This window comes from Eublepharis macularius, chromosome 2 (assembly GCF_028583425.1).
Source record: "Eublepharis macularius isolate TG4126 chromosome 2, MPM_Emac_v1.0, whole genome shotgun sequence".
NCBI classification, from domain to species: domain Eukaryota; kingdom Metazoa; phylum Chordata; class Lepidosauria; order Squamata; family Eublepharidae; genus Eublepharis; species Eublepharis macularius.
In genome coordinates this window covers 43,184,238-43,201,782 of record NC_072791.1, presented here as the reverse complement: position 1 = coordinate 43,201,782, position 17,545 = coordinate 43,184,238, and the positions used below count along the sequence as shown (strand labels likewise).

Sequence of the window (17,545 nt, the reverse complement as noted above, 5' to 3'; positions counted from 1 at the left end):
TTAGATTAAGGAACATCTCCTCTTGTACTGTTCAGCCTACAAGTTATGACATTCTTCCCAAGCCTGGCTGTCTGTAAGCTGGATCTTGTGAGGCCCACACAAAGATTCTCAGTCTTCCTGGCTCTCTCCTGCTCTCTGGGAAAGTTTATTCTTGAGTTGGGGGACCCATTTGGAATAATAGCCGTACAGGTCGAAAGGCTGTAGTAGGGAAGGAGAATGGGTGAAATCTGTGAGCTCTGTGGAGGGAGTGATTTTATTTACTTATTACTTCATTTATACCCTGCCTCTCTCCCCAGTGGGGACCCAATGTGGCTCACAACATTCTTCCCTCCTCTGCTTTATCTCCACAACAGCAATCCTATGAGGCAGGTTAGGCTGAGTGTATGTGACTGGCCCAAGGTCACCCAACAAGTTTCCATGGCAGAGTGGAGATTTGAAATTAGATCCTAGTCCAACACTGCTCCACACTGCCCCTTTGTTCCTCCCCATTGCAGCCTTCTGACTCATATGGCGATTGCTGCACATGAGTTACATACTGGGAATAAATGTTCCCAGAGTTGGAAATGGCTGCTGAGTGTAGGGGAGAGCTTGAAAAGCCCAAAGCCTTCGGTGCTTTCTCATCCCATATTGTACCTTTTCCTGCAAAGGTAAGGGGGGTGGCAACCATGGCTTTTCCAGTGGTGGTAAGTTGCCTTGAAACTTACTTTAGTCCCTTTTAGGTACCATGCCAAAACTTTTTTTTTAAAACCAAGGCTTTTAACCGAGAGATTCCATTATTTTTAACTGTTTTCACATTCTGCTTCTAGCCTGAGGATTGTTTTATGAATATCAGAGACTGCTGGAAGTAATTTAATGGTTTTATATCGTTTTTTTATTATTGATGATTGATTATACATTTTATAATTATTTGATTATATTGTTTTTACTCATGAGCCACCCAAGAAGGTTTCTGTAGAGGCAGCATATAATTTTCTAAATGAATGAATATTATTTTATATGATGCTTGGGCCAAGCAACCCTAAGCATCATAAGCCTGGCAACCAATGGGAGGGTTGGGGGCGGGGACATGGGGGCATGTGACATTATTGGTGTCGCTAATATCACTGTGTCACTTCTGGGTACAATGTGGAAGTGAAAATGAGTAGGTCTAGGAATTATTACAACTCTTAAGGTTAAACTCTATGATTTTACCACGGAGTTTCTGGCAATTCCTAGAGCTACCCATTGTCACTTCTGAGTTGTACCTGGAAGTGGCATCCTGATGACTAGGCTGGAGTCTTTTCCCACCTTTATTTTTATTCTGTTGCCACTCAGTGTGGTGGAGGGCAATGGAGCAAATCACTGGGAGATTGCCCACCATACATGGCATGTAAGCCTATACTGAGAAATCGTAGTATACTGTTCAGAGCCATGCGTCTTTTAAAACTTACACGTAAGTCATAATTTTTGCAGTTTTGGAAAAGTCCTTAATAAAAAAAATTAGACCTCCGAGCTCCCGTTTTGACAGTAGGCATTTAAATCCACTTTCCACATTACATTTTTGATGTACATCTAATTAGTAAAAAATGATCCCCGAATCTAGTGCAGAGGATGATTTTTATCAAATTGCCCCCTGGCATGACCCTGCTGCACTTCTGTGTTGTGCTGGGAATGACGTCATTCCTGGTAGACATGTTGTAACATGACCAAGTAAGTAACTTGTGCCTGCTTCAGCAATTTGAAGTAAGCCAGTAAGCACATTTTCCTTTTTATTGTTTGTTTTATTGTTTTCTAAATGCAGTGTTTGTTCCTGTATGTGCAGAGTTCTGTCTTCTTCTAAACCTTCAGTGTAATATATAACTGTTTTGTCTTTGCCCTATGATTCAGCTGTGTTCCAGAGTATTAGAGGAATGGAAAAATGTAAGGCTCCTGCTCTTTCTCAGGAACAGAGGATGTTGGGCGTATATTAATTAATTCTGATTATTTTTACCTGTCTGCTGTAAAGTGAGGGGAAGGGCAATAGCTTAGCAGTTCCAAGCAGGAGACTGTGGGAGGGGAGGTGTCTAATTTTCCTTTCCCCCACTATTTCTTCTTTTCCCTTCCCTGAAAGCCCCTATAGCCTCTCCTCCCTTCCTGCTTCCATCTCTCCTTAACACCCTCCAGTAAACCTACCTTTATCTACCCCCCCTCCAGCTTTCCCTCCCCTCTCCCTGGCAGTCTGTCCCTGGGAAAACTCTATGTAGTTCCAGCCACTGGTCCCAGCTATGCCTAGTTCTGCGGTGCTGGTCACTGGACTGGGGCCAATTGCATAGTAGGGGACTCACAAGGACTTGCTGGGGGCACCTCACTTTCCCCTGTATGCCTCTTCCCACAACTTCCCCTCCTCCACGAAGCCTCATATCCTCAGCTTTCCATGGTTACTTCATTCTTCCTACTAACCACCGTACCTTTTATCTGCTCTCCCATCTTCATCTATATTTATTATTTATTTACTTCATTTATACATATTTCTCCACAGTAGGGACCCAAAGCAGTTTATAGCATTCTCTTCTCCTTAATTTTATTGTTGCAACAGCCCTGTGAGGTACGTTAGTCTGAGAATGTGTGGTCCCCGGTTACCCAGTCAGCCTCCATGGCAGATGGTGAATTTGAGGTTGGATCTCCCAGATTCTAGTCTGGGTGAGTCATAGAAGTTACATGGTCACAAGGCACCAAGTTAGGGTTGCCAGCTCCTAGTTGGGAAATTCCTGGAGATTTTGTGGGAGAAACCTGGAGAAAATGGGGTTTGGGGAGGGACCTTGGCATGGCATAATTCCATAGAGTCCACCCCCCAAAGTAGCCATTTTCTTCAGGTGAACTGATCTCTGTGGCGTGGAGACTAGTTGTAATTCTGGGAGATCTCCAGCCACTTCCTGGAGGCTGGCAACCCTACACCTAGTGGTTGCTGCTGGAACTGGCCCCTATGGGTCCTCCCTCAAAAGGCAAAACAGGCCTGGAAAGGACCCTTCTCCCTCTCCCTGCCCCTCTCCCTGCCTTTTACTGACAAAAACCAAAGCTGGAAGGCTTATGGTTGCCTAGTAACTCGCACCGAGGGAGTTTGTTTCTTAAAGCTACAGGTGCCATTTCTATAATTTAGATTTTTTTTAACCTCCCTCCCCCATATGGGTGGGTGGGTGGATAGATAGATTTAGGTTCCAGATTCTTCTGCAAACCTAGGTCTTTTCTCATATTGGTAGAAATGTCTCTGGTCTGTTTATGTCCCGCAATCTCCAGATTTAATAATCCACAGATGGTACCACATTGACAATTAAATATATTGATAAGATGTATAGAGGCTGTGTATGTGCATATATTTATATGTGGCTGTGTACCTCTCACACATACAAGGGCAGGAAACCCACAAGGACTTGCAGGGGTCATTTCATTTTCTGCTGTATCCTCTTCCAGGGGGGCTGCACTGCCCTTGGACAAGCTGGTCCTGTGCAGGAAAGAGGGTGGAGGGCTGGGGCTGCTGACGAGACCTAGGCTGTAGGCTGGCCTGGTCAGAATAACAGCCAAGCCTGAGCCATAGCCACAACCCTCCATAGCCCTCTAGGGAGGGGCTAAGCCCCAGAAGAGGCTGCGAGAGTGCAGGGGTGATCTTATCCAAAAGAACCAGCCTCATTAGGGCTAAGGTCGGAGGACATACCCCAGCTTCCTGGGATGCCTTGGAGAGAAAGAGGGGAGCTCTGAGGACGGAGGAAGGAGAAATGGGAGGAGTTAACCCCCTCCCTTTCCCTTGACTGTGACCTGCCGAGGCCTTGCAAAATACTGGTTCTGGGCTTGTGAGATCCACAAACACCTATTGACACTCTGGATCCTCACACAGGTATATTTTGGGGCAACTGGGATTGGCTGCATTCCTCTTTAAATGGCTGCTCAGTGGCAAACCTGGCTTTGCCTCACAGAAATACGTGAAATGGCTCTTAGAAGTTTGCTTTTGATTGATTGGTAATTACACTTTTTTTTTTATGCACCAGTACAGTGTACCCTCACTCTCAAACCCTGGTGAGAAAAAGGATTTTAGTGAATTTCATTCAGCGAACAGATTTGGATCGTGTTCAGAGTAAATAGGCCCCCAGTGCTTTAAAAACACAAGGAAAACTTGCATGTTGCTGGACTTGTTGTGGATATAAGAGCTTTAAAACTGTTTTGGACTATGAAACCCAAGACTAGCTTTGAAAACGTTACTGTCTTTGGGTCTAATGAAGTGGTGTTCTCTTGCATTAGCATCATAAGTATGTACTGAACATTTGGGAAAGTAGGCTACTGTAAGGCTCTCTCCTGCTCTGGCCCTGCCTTAGCAAGTTCAGCCACAGCATTGTTGACCAAGTGGATCCCAGCACGGTGACCCAGGTCTCAGGAAAAAAAGTGGGGTGGGCTAACATCACCCAGACATCTCTCACTGTTCTCTTGGCTATGCTCTGGTCTCGCTCTGTGCTCTTCTCAAAACTCCTTCCTCTCCCCCCCTGCTTGTGGGTGGACTTCCCTTTTATCCCTTCACCATTCCCAGGCTCCACCTCCTAGTCCCGCCCCCAACAATCTAGCTGCTGCCCTGGCTGCCTTAGGTAGCCACACCTGTGGCTTTTCTGCTGTACGCTTCTCCTAGCTATTTACAACCCCCTCTAGCCTGCCTGCTGGTTTGTTGGGCTGCTGCAGTTCGCCCGTCTGCCTCTGAGCTGAGGTGTGGCTTGGCCCTGCCTTAGCCACCATCGATCTGTTGCTAGCAGTGGAGCTGTCTGTCTGTGCCTTCTGCACCATCTCCCCCTGCTGGGCTGTTGAGCTTCTCTAGGCAGAGGCAAGGGGCTGCCCTGGAGCCTTGGCTGGGAAGTTGTCTGTAGCTAGGACCCTGGGGCCACTGACTAGCCTTCCACCTGCTGACCAGGCCTTGCCTGGGCTTCCTGCACCTGTGGCCTCCTTGGCGCTCCTGGCCCTTGTTAGTACCTCTGTTGCCTGTGTCATTGTCACTGGGTGAGTACTAAGGGCGGTAGGGCAGGATGGGGGGATGTAAAGCTTCTTTTGGGGGTGTGCAGCCCTGTGAGGGTTCCTAAGTCCGGCCTTGGTCCTGGATAGCTATATAAACAGAGTGGGATTGGAAAGGTGTAGTACTTTGCATACTTCAGACTGCTATCTAAATGATTCAGTATAATGATAGTTAAATAATCATTACTTTGGTTACTCCTTTAGCATATTGCATGCCACTTGTGTGGTCTCTTGGACATGATTAATGTTTTCTAATATTTTGGGTTTGGTGTTAATGGCTGCATCTCATTTCTCAGTGTCACTACAGTAGCAATAAAGCTTGATATTATTTGATATTTTTGGTGCTCTCTGGTCCTCTTCATAATAGTTCTCAGCAGCAGCATAAAAAGAAATGTGGCTTCAAGAATCTCTTTGCCACTCCAAAAATTCAGCTGTGCTTTCTGAATTAAGTCTGAATTTAACCTAGTGGCATACTCCCTGGGCAAGGGACTTAGTAAGATGCCAGGTTTTAGGCTGGTAGTTGGCATCCCCCTGTTAGGGTGTGCCCTGATTTGTCTCTTAGCTTACCTGTTTTCATGCAGTCCCTTTCTGCCTCTTTTGCTCAGCAAGACGGGGCCAATTGAGCCTGCCGCAGGCTAGCTGAGTTCAGCTGCCCTGCTTAATGACATTGGGGTCAGTAAGAAAGTTTGGGGTTTTGCCCAGTCTCTTACAGCAGTGGTTCCCAACCTTTTTGGTATGGTGACCCACCTAGAAAAAACATGCGCAAATCAACAAAACTGCTAACACCTGGGACCCAGTTTCACAGGCTTTGTGGGCCACTTTTGGGTTGGGAAATACTACCTTGTAGGAAAGGAATAACTGCACTGCCTTCTTCCTGAACAGGCTTGTTAGTTCTTGGGGACATGATTGTCAGTGCCATATTGATGGAAGGGTGAGAAATTGTCAGGTTTTTTTGAACTAGAAGAACATATAAAAGGAGATAAACACAACTGCCTGTTTATGGCATCCCAATCCACTCCTGATATGGGGGTTATCTACATGGGTTATTTCTATAGTTTCTGGCCCCCTGAGTTATGCATTCATTTTTTTGCTGTTAGTTTTCACTTTGAATTTTTTAAATTTCTCCCCATTCGTCCCCAGTTCTTTGGAGAATCCCTTTACCCCATCTTTTTTTCTGGAATCTAATTTTGAGTTGTCTTTTTCCCTTGTTCATAAAGTTTCTTTCGGTTTTGCTTGTCCCACCTATTCCCACCCACTTCCCACCCACTTTTTGATGATTGGATGTTCATCATCATGAACCACTCCTCCCCTGTCTTCCTCCCTGCCCCTTCCTGATTTTGTTTTGATCTTTTTTAGTCATAAATTTCATATTTCTAGTTCAACTTACCAGTGTAATAATTAGTACAACAAGAAATCCCTGCTTGCTTGCTTGCTTTTAAAAGAAATTCTCTAGCTGCTTCCCTTGTGGTGGTGATACAAGGGAAAAGGAGTATCTTTGCAAGCAACAGGGCTAGAGACTTACTTTTTTAAATCGTCAGTTTCAAATCGCTAGATCAACCCCTAACATTGTAATAAAAGGTGCAGCAAGTTCTCTGATTTCCCAGCTTTCATTTTTTAAAAAAAGTATTTTTTTAAAAAAAGAATCCGCTGGTGCTCTGATCCCCATCCCAACAGAGGTCAGTATGCCTTGCCAGTGCCAGCCTCAGCCTTTTGGCTTTGGGTCAGCTGGGCAGGGCTCTCCAGTTTGGAGGGGGGAATTTAGGTATGGATGGTGGAGCTGCTCTCATTTTAGGCAAAGACTGCCCCAAGTGTTCATTTTCAATCTTTTGTAAAAAAATCCAATCCTTATAGCAATCTATTGATCTATCTATACAAGCATGCACAATTTTTTTTTTAAAAAGGGTGTGTGTGCTGTGACTTCACTGATGAGGCCACTAATGATGACAGCACCCTCTCTTGAAAATCCTGATTATTTAAGGCACATGCAGAACAAAATAAACCAACTCCACAACTGTAAAAATGCAAAGGGAGGGCAAATGAAATGATTATTTCTAATACTTTGTAAGGGGGTTCACTAAAGGCTGTTTAAAAAGTTCTGTTAAATCTCTCTCTCTCTCTCTTTCTCTCTCTCTCATTCTACTTTGTTAGCATGTCTAGAAAGTGTAATGACTTGGGGAGGAAATTATTATTTTTTCTTTTGGCAAGAGCTCTACTGTTCATATCACATATTCAGTGAGGTGATTTATAGGTCTGTTGTTAATTATTGGTTCAGCTTAGTGTATATGTTGCTGAAATAGTGGAGAGGATTGGTGTGGTTCTGAGGCTTTTTTAATTTCCACAGTTAAGCATAAAATGGTTGAGATGAGGAGATTTAGGTTCAGGCCCTTCATGAACCGTAACTTGTGGACAGAAAATTAAGTTGAATAGGACTGCACCGATCATACAACCTCACCTCTTTAATTGAATATGAGGGAGAAAAAAGCATAGATAGCTGGAATTTTGATTAATACCCTGTGCTCTGCTTCCCATTTGCTAGAGTGAACGTCTTTTTTATCATACCCTTTCAGATATTTCGAGGCTATCATAATATTGGCTTCTCCAAACTAAGCACAGCCAATTCCTTCAGTCTTTTAAAATAAGATATGTTAGAGAATCCAGAAGTGAACCTGAAGGGTTGCACAATGTTCTAAAATCTGGCTATAAGAGAAGCTCTTTAGGTGGCAGGGTTTTTGAGTATCACTTGAGACTGACACTTCCTTGTGGTGTGTGGGTATTACTTGTTGATTTTTGTTGGACCCAATGACAGGGTCCACACATCTAGCATAGTCCCGAAAGAAAGGTGATACGAGTTGACACCTTTTATTTAAGGACATATGTTAAAATATTTTTATTTTACTAGTCTCAGAAAAGGCTTCCTGAAGACAACTTTTTCTTTGAAATACCTTTCTAGTTTAGGACCAACCAGTTAATACATTGATGGGGAAAATTGCTTTCTGGGTGCATCTTTAGTTGCATACTTTTAATTCAATGGCTGTAGAAAGAATTCAGCACTTTGTCCTTAATATTAACCCATTCTTAAGTGACTTGGAAGCATTGGAAAGTATGTTAGCTTAAATTGTATACTTTATCGCAATCTTATATAAACATCTTGTAAGAGCAATAGCGAATCAGTGTTACCTTCTTTTACTTTATCATGTAATCACATGATCAGGTGCAGTATGAGACACAATCAAGTGTTGACAGGATTCCAAATATTGATTGATTTGCTCCGCTTTGGGGAATATATCCCTTGCTTGGCCCTTATATGTCTTGTATTGATGTAGCATCATGGGTCCTGTGGCCTGTTTTTCAACCTTAGCCGAGGGAGTGTGCTCTGCCTATGTGTATGCTAGTGATCAGTACTACTATGAAGCCTAGTAAAGCTCGTTTGCATACTATTCCTTGTCTGTGCATGGAAAGGAATCACCATGCAGTAAGATTATACAACACCTTTGCAGTGAAGACTGCTTGAGAGGCATTCAGGATGTTTGGAGGAAGTTTCATAGTTGGAAGTAAAAACATTATGAGCACATGTTTTTATTAGGAGGTGAATAAATACAGGTTTAGGGGGTTAGATAACCGGCAACGGTGCTTTGGTCTAGAGCATTCTCATACAGGAGATCCTGGCTTGAGTCATAGTGTGTGTACCAAGTGGCTCTGGCTCCTTGCACGCTTGGTGGATTTAACAAATAGAAGTAGCGTAGGCTCCCACAACATATAAGATTATTTATTTTTATTCTTGTTATTTATAGTCGGCCTTTCTGAGAAATCAGAGGTCAAAGTGGCCTTTTCTCCTTAAGCACACTCACTCTGCTCTCCATCTTGTCTGGATTGGAGGTTAATTCTAGACAGCTATAGATAGCGATAGCTCCCCCTGCCCCCTTTTGCTGGCTCCTTTTCTTTCTTTTTTTTGTCTCCTCGGCTGGAGACAGTGTCGAGGACAATTATCCAAGCTGCATAAAAGCTGTTTCCCTGTAATGATCTGAACTCCCTGTACTGTGACAAACTGCCCAGCTGCTCTGGATGTATTCCTCCCTCTCCTCCACACCCTTTCCTTTCCAATTTCTCTTCTTTCTTTCCTAGTCCCTTCCCTTTCCCTCTCTCCCACCCCAAAGTCAGTGACAGAATAAAGAGCCAAGTTACGGTTTCACATAAAATGTGGAATTCTCCAAGGGAACCTAACTTGCACTGCATGCATGGTAGTGCTGCGATGCAGTAGAAGTGTCCTGCTCTTTAAGAATGTTTGTCAAGAGGCAGAAGCTGCATGTTGCATAGTGTTACTCAACACACAGTAAGAAAGTGCAGAATGGCCACTTTTACTTTCGGCCATCATGCGAGGGACAGTTCTGAGCATCAGTCGTTCTTTGTAACTGTAAGGCTGCAGACAACAATTTTTTGTTCATCTTCTTTTGTGCTACACATTTGTATATACCCTTATAGCCATTATTCCCCATGCTGAAGGGATCATACGCAGTGCAGTTTGGATATGCTATGGGTATCAACCTGCGGTGACTGAGGGAAGCAATACCAAGAGTGATGTGGCACCTAAGCTGCATCACTAGCTTCCTTGCTTCATCAGAGGCATCCTGTGGGAAAAAGGTATCTGCTTGTCCCAGGGCTGCTTCTTGCCCTAATGATAAACTTAGAGAGTTCTCTGATTATTGTGCTGTACAAGAAAAAAAGCAAACGACTGTATAGTTCCATCTGAAAGCTTGGGAAGTGAAAGCAAATAAATAAAGAGCATAAAGCTGAAGAAAAAATGTTTGGGTAAAGTTCGAGAGGATTCTGAATCTTGCCTCTCTTGGTTTAGGTGCACCTGCGTTCAGCTGAACGTCTCCGAGATCTGTGCTGTGCCAACCGAGGAACTTTCATCAAAGTGGGACAGCACCTGGGGGCTCTTGACTATCTCTTGCCGGAGGAATATACCCACACGCTTAAGGTATTACACAGCCAAGCTCCACAGAGCAGCATGCAGGAGATTGAACAAGTGATCCGGGAGGATCTGGGCAAAGAGGTATGTGAGACTATACACTCCTTGTTGATTTGGCAGTCAGACAAAATTGTACATGCTCTGGGCAAAGAGTAGCAGACTTACAGTGCAGTCCTAGGGATTGTTCCACTCTGGTAATCCTGTTGACCTCAATGAAGGTCAATGAGCTTAGAAGTAACTCTCGTTTAAATTCTTTCGGGGCAATTGTAATTTTGCATAATAGAAGTACAGTTGATCATTTGTTATACAGGTTACAGACATCTTTCTTCAAGGTCACATTTAATATTGCAGAGAGAACACATTTTCCCAGTGATGAAATCAGACTATATTTATCATTGCAAAAATACCCTTCTTCCCTCTAGTTTTCATGTCTAATGCTGTTGTGGTTGCCATGTGGAATGTTGTCACATGATTGTCACAGGCCTTCTTCTGTTGGATAATGCCTGTAACATTTCTAGTGATGAGCTTTGGGGTTGCTGGCCCTGCAGCTGCCGGTGGCAAAGACTAGAGATTAAGGGAAATTCCTAGACTGTCATGGCTGCTGTGACTTTTCCCCATTTTTTTCTGCTGCACTATGATCAGACATGGGGGTGAGGGTGGATGGGAGTTTGTCTGACACAAGTGGGCAAATGGTAAGGCTAGGTGAGCTATACCTGTCCTTTCCATAAACCTGCTTCATACTATGTACTTTAGTTTTGTGATTTTCTTTTTCTAGCATAGGGTTAGCTCCTAAGAGGCTTATATTAAGAGATGTGGCTGTGGGTATCTTCTGGTCTTAATATTTGTAGGGGATGGTGTTTTCTGAACATACAGAAACAGGCACACCCTCTAGTTTATTCAGAATACCCAGTTCCATAAAAAGAGACCAGAAGTGCATTGCTGAATCTGAGTTACAAGATACGTTTGATTGGCATAAATAGAAGAAAAATAGAATGTTCTGTCCAGCACTCAATCAGTGGGCACGATTGATGCTGATTTGGGGTTGGGTTTTGGCCATGAGTTAAATCCAGACTATTCATCTAACAGACAGCAAGATCAGCAATTGTCCAACTGAAGCTGAGGGCTGAACAGCATTCATGAGCTGAGGAGTTTATTCACAGTGGGTGCAGGCCAGATAAGTGGGTAGGATAAAATACAGGGACATTCACAGGTCAGTCAGAGGATGAGATTGTATCAGACAAGAAATACAAGACAATTCGACAAGCTGCAATGCAGCAAAAACTAAACAAAGCTGAGAATCAGGATTGATTTTGACCTGGCAAATCATAGAAGGACTACTGCCTAATTAGGATGTGACTGCTACTAGAGTTGAGTAAAAGGTTACCACTGACCTGTGGAGCTTGTCACCTGTGGAGCTTGTCTGCTTTGGGAGCCCAAAAGTTAGCAGATCAAATCCCACAAGTTACAATTTCAGTCAGAGCAGGATATGAGGACTTATTTGGGGGGCTTTAGGGGTATGTTGCAAGTAAGGCAGTCTGATGGATTTTGGGGACCCAAGACCTTTTCTTGAGTGGATTCACCATCATGGAGTATTCATAGGAATATTTTGACTGTTTTTGCATCCAAAACTTTCTTGTAACACAAAACCATTTTACATTCAACTAGATTGTCCCAAATTATCACAATGCTGGTACTACACTCGCTTGGTCTTGTCACTTTTGGGTCAGAGATGAATGATCCCATGTTCATTGCATATAGCTGCTGATCACTCTTAATCACAGCCTTTCTTTCTCGCAGACAGCACAGCCTGCTGTAAAATTCCACTGATTGAAAGCAAATTAACTTTTATAGTCTCAGTTGAGCACAAAGCGCGGATCTTGTGAGGGCTCTTCTAATTGAGGGATTGGGTCTTGTCATCCCAGAAGAGGACATTTGTTGTGGGAAGAGGTCATGGCCCAGTCCACAGATTTCTCAAACAGTATATTTTAGGGAGTCTATTTCAGGTATCCCACAGATCCCAATCTGGCCTAGTTGAAGGGTAGTAATCCAATAAGGCCTGGTCCAAGGAGAAGCAATCTGTTAGCCAAGTGAAGGGGCTTCACATCTCAATGGCTGTACAGCTTGGGGTTCAGACTCCTTATGTGAAGGCCCAGAATCTTCTGCAGTTCCGCTATTCCAACTGCCAAAGGACTCTTCCCCGTAAACTCCTGGCAGTGAAGGCATAGAGTACCACCAGTGAAGCCACCAGTAGGCAAAACTGGAGTGCATGGTGGTGGTAGTGGTTGTTGTTGTTATTATTATTAGTAATAGTCTACCTTTCTCACTGAGACCCAAGGTGGATTACACAGTGTAGGTGAATACAATACAATAATACAAGAAGATCTGCAGTTATAGATACAATAGGGTATGGTAGCAGAAAATTTGAAAACAAGCATAATGCAGAAACACAGAGACGGTTACTTTCCGTCGAAAGCTGCACCATTTGGTGGATGAATTGTGATTCCAAACATCATAAGTAAGAATTTGTTATGGTATTATGAGCCTGTGAAAAAGTGGTATACACGAAACGGGATTATATTGCTGGCCCACGTCCATCGGCTCCACCCAATTTTTGGAAAAGAAATGACATTGGATTAAGAAATAAGTTTTACTGACTTTGCGTATACCCTGGTTAGAAGGAAGAATTTGTTGTTGATCTTTTTGCACGTACCTGACAACGGAAACACCTACTGGATAAAAGCAAGGAAAAACTTCTGTTATTACACATTGGACTTTTATATTCAGGATTGTATCCTATCAGTGGTGTATTATGCATATGATTGATTCTACCATCTCTCCTATTTATACTTATAATAGTTATTGAAATTGACTTTTCCTATATGATATTTATGAAATAGTATTTATTGTGATCATCTTAACTTAGAGCACTTCTTGCACCTTTGCACCTTAGAGTAATTAAATTGGATTTTGAATCATATATATTAGCCTTTTTTCCACTGTGAGGCTGTGCCTTTTTTGTTTTTGTGTTCCAGTTTGGAGGAGTCCCCCCTCTTTCAGCTCTTTCAGCTCCTTGTTCCAGCAATAGGATAGCAACCATGGAGACTTGGGTTCAAAACACACTGAAGGGGAATAATGGAATAAGATCATCCAGACTAGCCTTATCTGTCACATCTCAGAAGCTAAGCAGGGTTGGCCCTGATTAGTACTTGAATGGGAAATCATCAAGGAAGTCCATGCAGAGGCTGGCAGTGGCAAAACGCCTGTTTGTCTCTTGCCTTGACTACCCTATGGGCTTGCCGTAAGTTGGCTGTGACTTGACAGCGCTTTCCACCAAAGAAGGTGCTCTGTTGCAGAGCTGTGAGGAACTCCCTCAGCAGAATTCCAGGAAATGATACTAATCAGCTGTAAGCACGTTGTTGGTGGGGAACGACGCATGGTCAGCATGCGCTGTTCATAGCTCCATCACTGTACCATCTCCAGGCAGTACTGTCAGTCCTTGCCATTTGCAAGCCCCCTAATTAACCCCAGCGAAATAAATAAATAAATCACTTTAATAACTGCATAAATCCTAGCTTCTGCTGACATGCTGAGGCCACACAGTAGCAACAAAGGCTCTTGTCGCCATTAACTCTTTGATGCTGGGAGGCAGGTTATCTTTCAGACATTGCTTTTCTTACCTTCATTGATAGTGATGTTTCAAGCCTCTCGTGTGGATTGAGAAAGGTAGTGTGTATAGAAGGGGCTGTCGGATATGTTAGCATATGGAGGAGCTACTTGGAGTGGAAGCCTGAAAGAGAGAGAATGAGGCTTTATAATGTCGTAAAGAGTCCAGTAGAATCTTTAAGACTAACCAACTTTACTGTAGCATAAGCTTTCGAGAATCATCGTTCTCTTTGTCAAAATCACAGTTCTCTTCGTCAGTTCTCTTTGTCAGATGCATCTGACGAAGAGAACTGTGAAAGTTCTCTTCGTCAGTAGAGTAAACCAAGTAAAGTTGGTTAGTCTTAAAGGTGCTACTGGACTCTTTTCAATTTTGCTACTACAGATTAACACGGCTAACTCCTCTGGCTTTATAATGTATGATGGTAGAAGAGAAATGCAGGCTATGTGTGTAGCAGTTTGGGGACATCCAGTAATAATCTCTGAATGTTCTGTAGTGGAGGCTGCTGGTGCGTATAAAGGCATGTGGTCTCCTGTACTAAGGAATAATCATGATTACCATGTGGAGGCAAATGACATTATCAGAAGTTGCCTTGGTTTAAATAGCCAAGTTCATAGTGTGTTGGTGGACAGGCTGCAGTTTGGTGTAGTGGTTAAGAGCATAGGACTCTAATATGGAAAGCCGGGTTTGATTCCCCACTCCTCTGCTTGAAGCCAGCTGCGTGACCTTTGGTCAGTCACAGCTCTCCAGAACTCTCTCATCCCCACCCACCTCACAAGGTATTTTGTTGTGGGGATAATAATAACATACTTTGTAAACCACTCTAAGTGGGCATTAAGTTGTCCTGAAGGGCGGTATATAAATCGAATGTTGTTGTTGTTATTGTAATACTCAGGGCTCATTTCTAAGGGGAATGCACAGGAACGCAATTCTGGCAGTTCCCCAAAGAGGTCACATGTCAGGTGGCCCCGCCCACCTGACTCTCGGCCATTTTGGGCCCGTTTCGTCCTGGATTGGGGCCGAAATGGCCTGGATCAGGCCTCTGACAGGCAGTGGATCACTCTCCCGCTCATCAGCGGCCTAATCCTGACCATTTTGTGCCCCTTTTCAGCCATTTTCAGCCCCTTTTTGCCATTTTGGACCCAATTTTGGCCCTGAATGGCCAGGATTGGGTCCAAAACAGCCAGAAAAGGTGATGTCAGGGGGTGTGGTATATGAAAATCAGTTATACTAATGACACACTTCCAGTGATGGCAAGAGGCGTGGCATATGCTAATGAGCTCTGCTAATGAGTTATGCTAATGAGTTCCTCCAGCTCTTTTTCTACGAAATGACCCCTGGTAATACCAATACTAATTGTAAACTGCAGGGGCTGTAAAGATATTGAGTAGGAGGAGGAGGGCTGTATCTGGTCTTCTGGGGTTGCAGCATCTCCAGTTGCGGCCAGAGTCCCTCCCCCCGCTACTTTACATGAGAAGAGGCAGCTGTAGTGATGACATGATGGGAAGATCCATTTTCTAGGCTAAAAAGTTAGCCATCCCTGCTTTAAATTATCCTTTTTAAGCATTCTTGTTCTCAGAATCATATTAACTAAAGGGACATCTCCCTCCACCGAATTTCCTATTCTTACAACAGGCTCCTATTCTTTAAATGGAAACTGTCATCTCAGGTGATCAGGGGATTGGAGCGCCTACCCTAAGATGAAAAGCTAGAGAGCTTGAAATGTTTAAATTTAAAAAGGCAACAAAGGGAGGACATTCTAAAATTATGCCAGATATAAAGAAAGTGGATAGGAAGAACTTGCCCTCCTTTCCCCGATATACTACAAGTTGGGATCTCCCAATGACATCAATGGGTACGTAGAATGATGGGTAAGAAGAGTCAGGACAGACAAAAGAAAGTACTTTCTACAGTATCTAATTAACATGTGAAACTCACGGCCATGGGATGTGGTGATGGTCATGAGCTTGGAAGGTTTTAATAGGCAATTAGGCAAATTTATGAAGGAAAGGTCTGTGAACAGATATGACTCATGATGTGTGAATAAGGACCTCCTTGTTTAGAGGTAGTATTCTCTGAATGGCATTTGCTGAGTAAGAAGGTAGCAGCAGATAGGGTTTGGCCTCTGGCCTCTATGGTGGGACTTCCGTGATATCTGGCCAGCTGCTGGGAGTAACAGGAGCTGGACTGTTTGAACTGTTGGTCTGATCCAGCAGCGACTCTTTATGTAAGTTCCCCCTGTCTAAAGGATGACGATGGATAGCAGCAATGAGTTAAAGAGTGTATATAAAATATCTAGTTAAAAAGCAGGTCTCATCAGAGGAATCTGCTGAGACCTTTGATTTCAGCTATCAAAATCTAGTCCAAATGTACATGTTTATAATAGTTCTGACAGATGCTTAGACGTTTAAAAGGTTGCAAGGGAAGAGAATTCCATGACTGTTGGGTAGCTGTGGAGAATATCTCTTGATGTGCTTTGAATGGAAATTCTTGGCTATCTTTAGATCAAGAGGAGTTGGCCATGCTAGTCTTTAGGCACAAAATAGCAAAGAGTCCAGTAGCACCTTTAAGACTAACCAACTTTATAGTAGCATAAGCTTTTGAGAACCACAGTTCTCTTTGTCAGATGAATGCATGATGCAGTTCTCTTCGTCAGATGCATGCATCTGATGAAGATAACTGTGGTTCTCGAAAGCTTATGCTACTATAAAGTTGGTTAGTCTTAAAGGTGCTACTGGACTCTTTACTATTTGGCTATCTTTAGACATTGTGACTGACCCACAAACATTAGAGAGAGCCCTCTGGGTACATTGGGCCAAGCCATTGTGAACATTATAGATTAAAAGCAGTACCTTGGACTGCACTTGGCATGCTTATGAGTAGCCAGTGTGGTTGCTTACATATCAGAAGCCCAGTTCTCTGGAGTGTATTAAGTCTGGTGGTGTTGGTGTAGAGGTAAAAAAGCTTTCTGTTTATTAAACTTTTCTATTCATTATGGCACATGGGTTTTATAGCTGGGCCCTGACACTGAAAATATATTCTGGCTCTGCAACCTAGTATGCCCAATCAAAGTCCTGCTCATCATTATTCATGCCTCCCAACCTCCAGGTGAGGCGAAGAGATCTCTCAGACTTGCAGCTGATGTCCAGATGACAGAGTCCACTTCCCCTGGGGAAAATGGCTGCTTCGCATGGTGGACTCCCTAGCATTATACCCTGTGGAGGTCTCTTACCTCCTCAAACTCTATCCTCCTCAAGTCCACCCCAGAATATCTAGGAGTTTTTCAACCTGGAAATGACAACTGTATGCCTCCTCAGCAGTTTACTTCATCTAGAGCTTCCAGTATGCAGAGAAAGGTTGAAAAATTACATAGGAAAATTTAGAAGTTGGTTGCTTCTGACTGTGCTTGTGTGACTGTGTTTGAATGAAGTTTCTGTGACAGAGGCCTTTTCTTCTCCCTTGAATATGTTTCCGGCAGCCGCTGAGAGCTGCCTTCTTTTCTTTCAGTGTTTCAGGAGATGGACGAAGCCTCCCATGCCTCATTGATTCCCAGCAAGACTGCTTGAATCCCTTCTCAGCCACAGACTTTTCTCTTAGCATCACTTCTCCTGTATGGGCAGTACCAGGGTGATACTGAATTTTAAAGAGACAGAGAGAAAATGACACAGGGAAATGGGGAGAGAGATAATCAAAGGGGATGGAAGGAAGAAATAATTCGAGAAGGAAACATAAGGCAGCAGGGAGATGTTTTATGATGCTGAATGGGTATGGACTGAGATAGCTTTTGTAACCCTGGTGGATAATCTGTGTCTCAAGAATGACATCTGTAGATTGTTTTGGGCCTCTCAGTAGCTTTTGATAAAGGGGACCATAAAATGTTGCTAACACCACTAGAATATTGGACAAGAGTGTCC

General features: G+C 43.4%; 1 protein-coding gene across 1 annotated transcript in view; it reads left to right on the top strand.

Moving 5' to 3' along the window:
• Positions 1 to 17,545, top strand: part of ADCK1 (aarF domain containing kinase 1) — a 155,050-nt gene that overhangs the window by 36,662 nt on the left and 100,843 nt on the right. Inside the window, exon 4 of the mRNA XM_054972008.1 lies at positions 9,851 to 10,054. Within this exon, the coding sequence (XP_054827983.1) occupies positions 9,851 to 10,054 (204 nt within the window). The remainder of the gene's footprint in view (positions 1 to 9,850; positions 10,055 to 17,545) is intronic.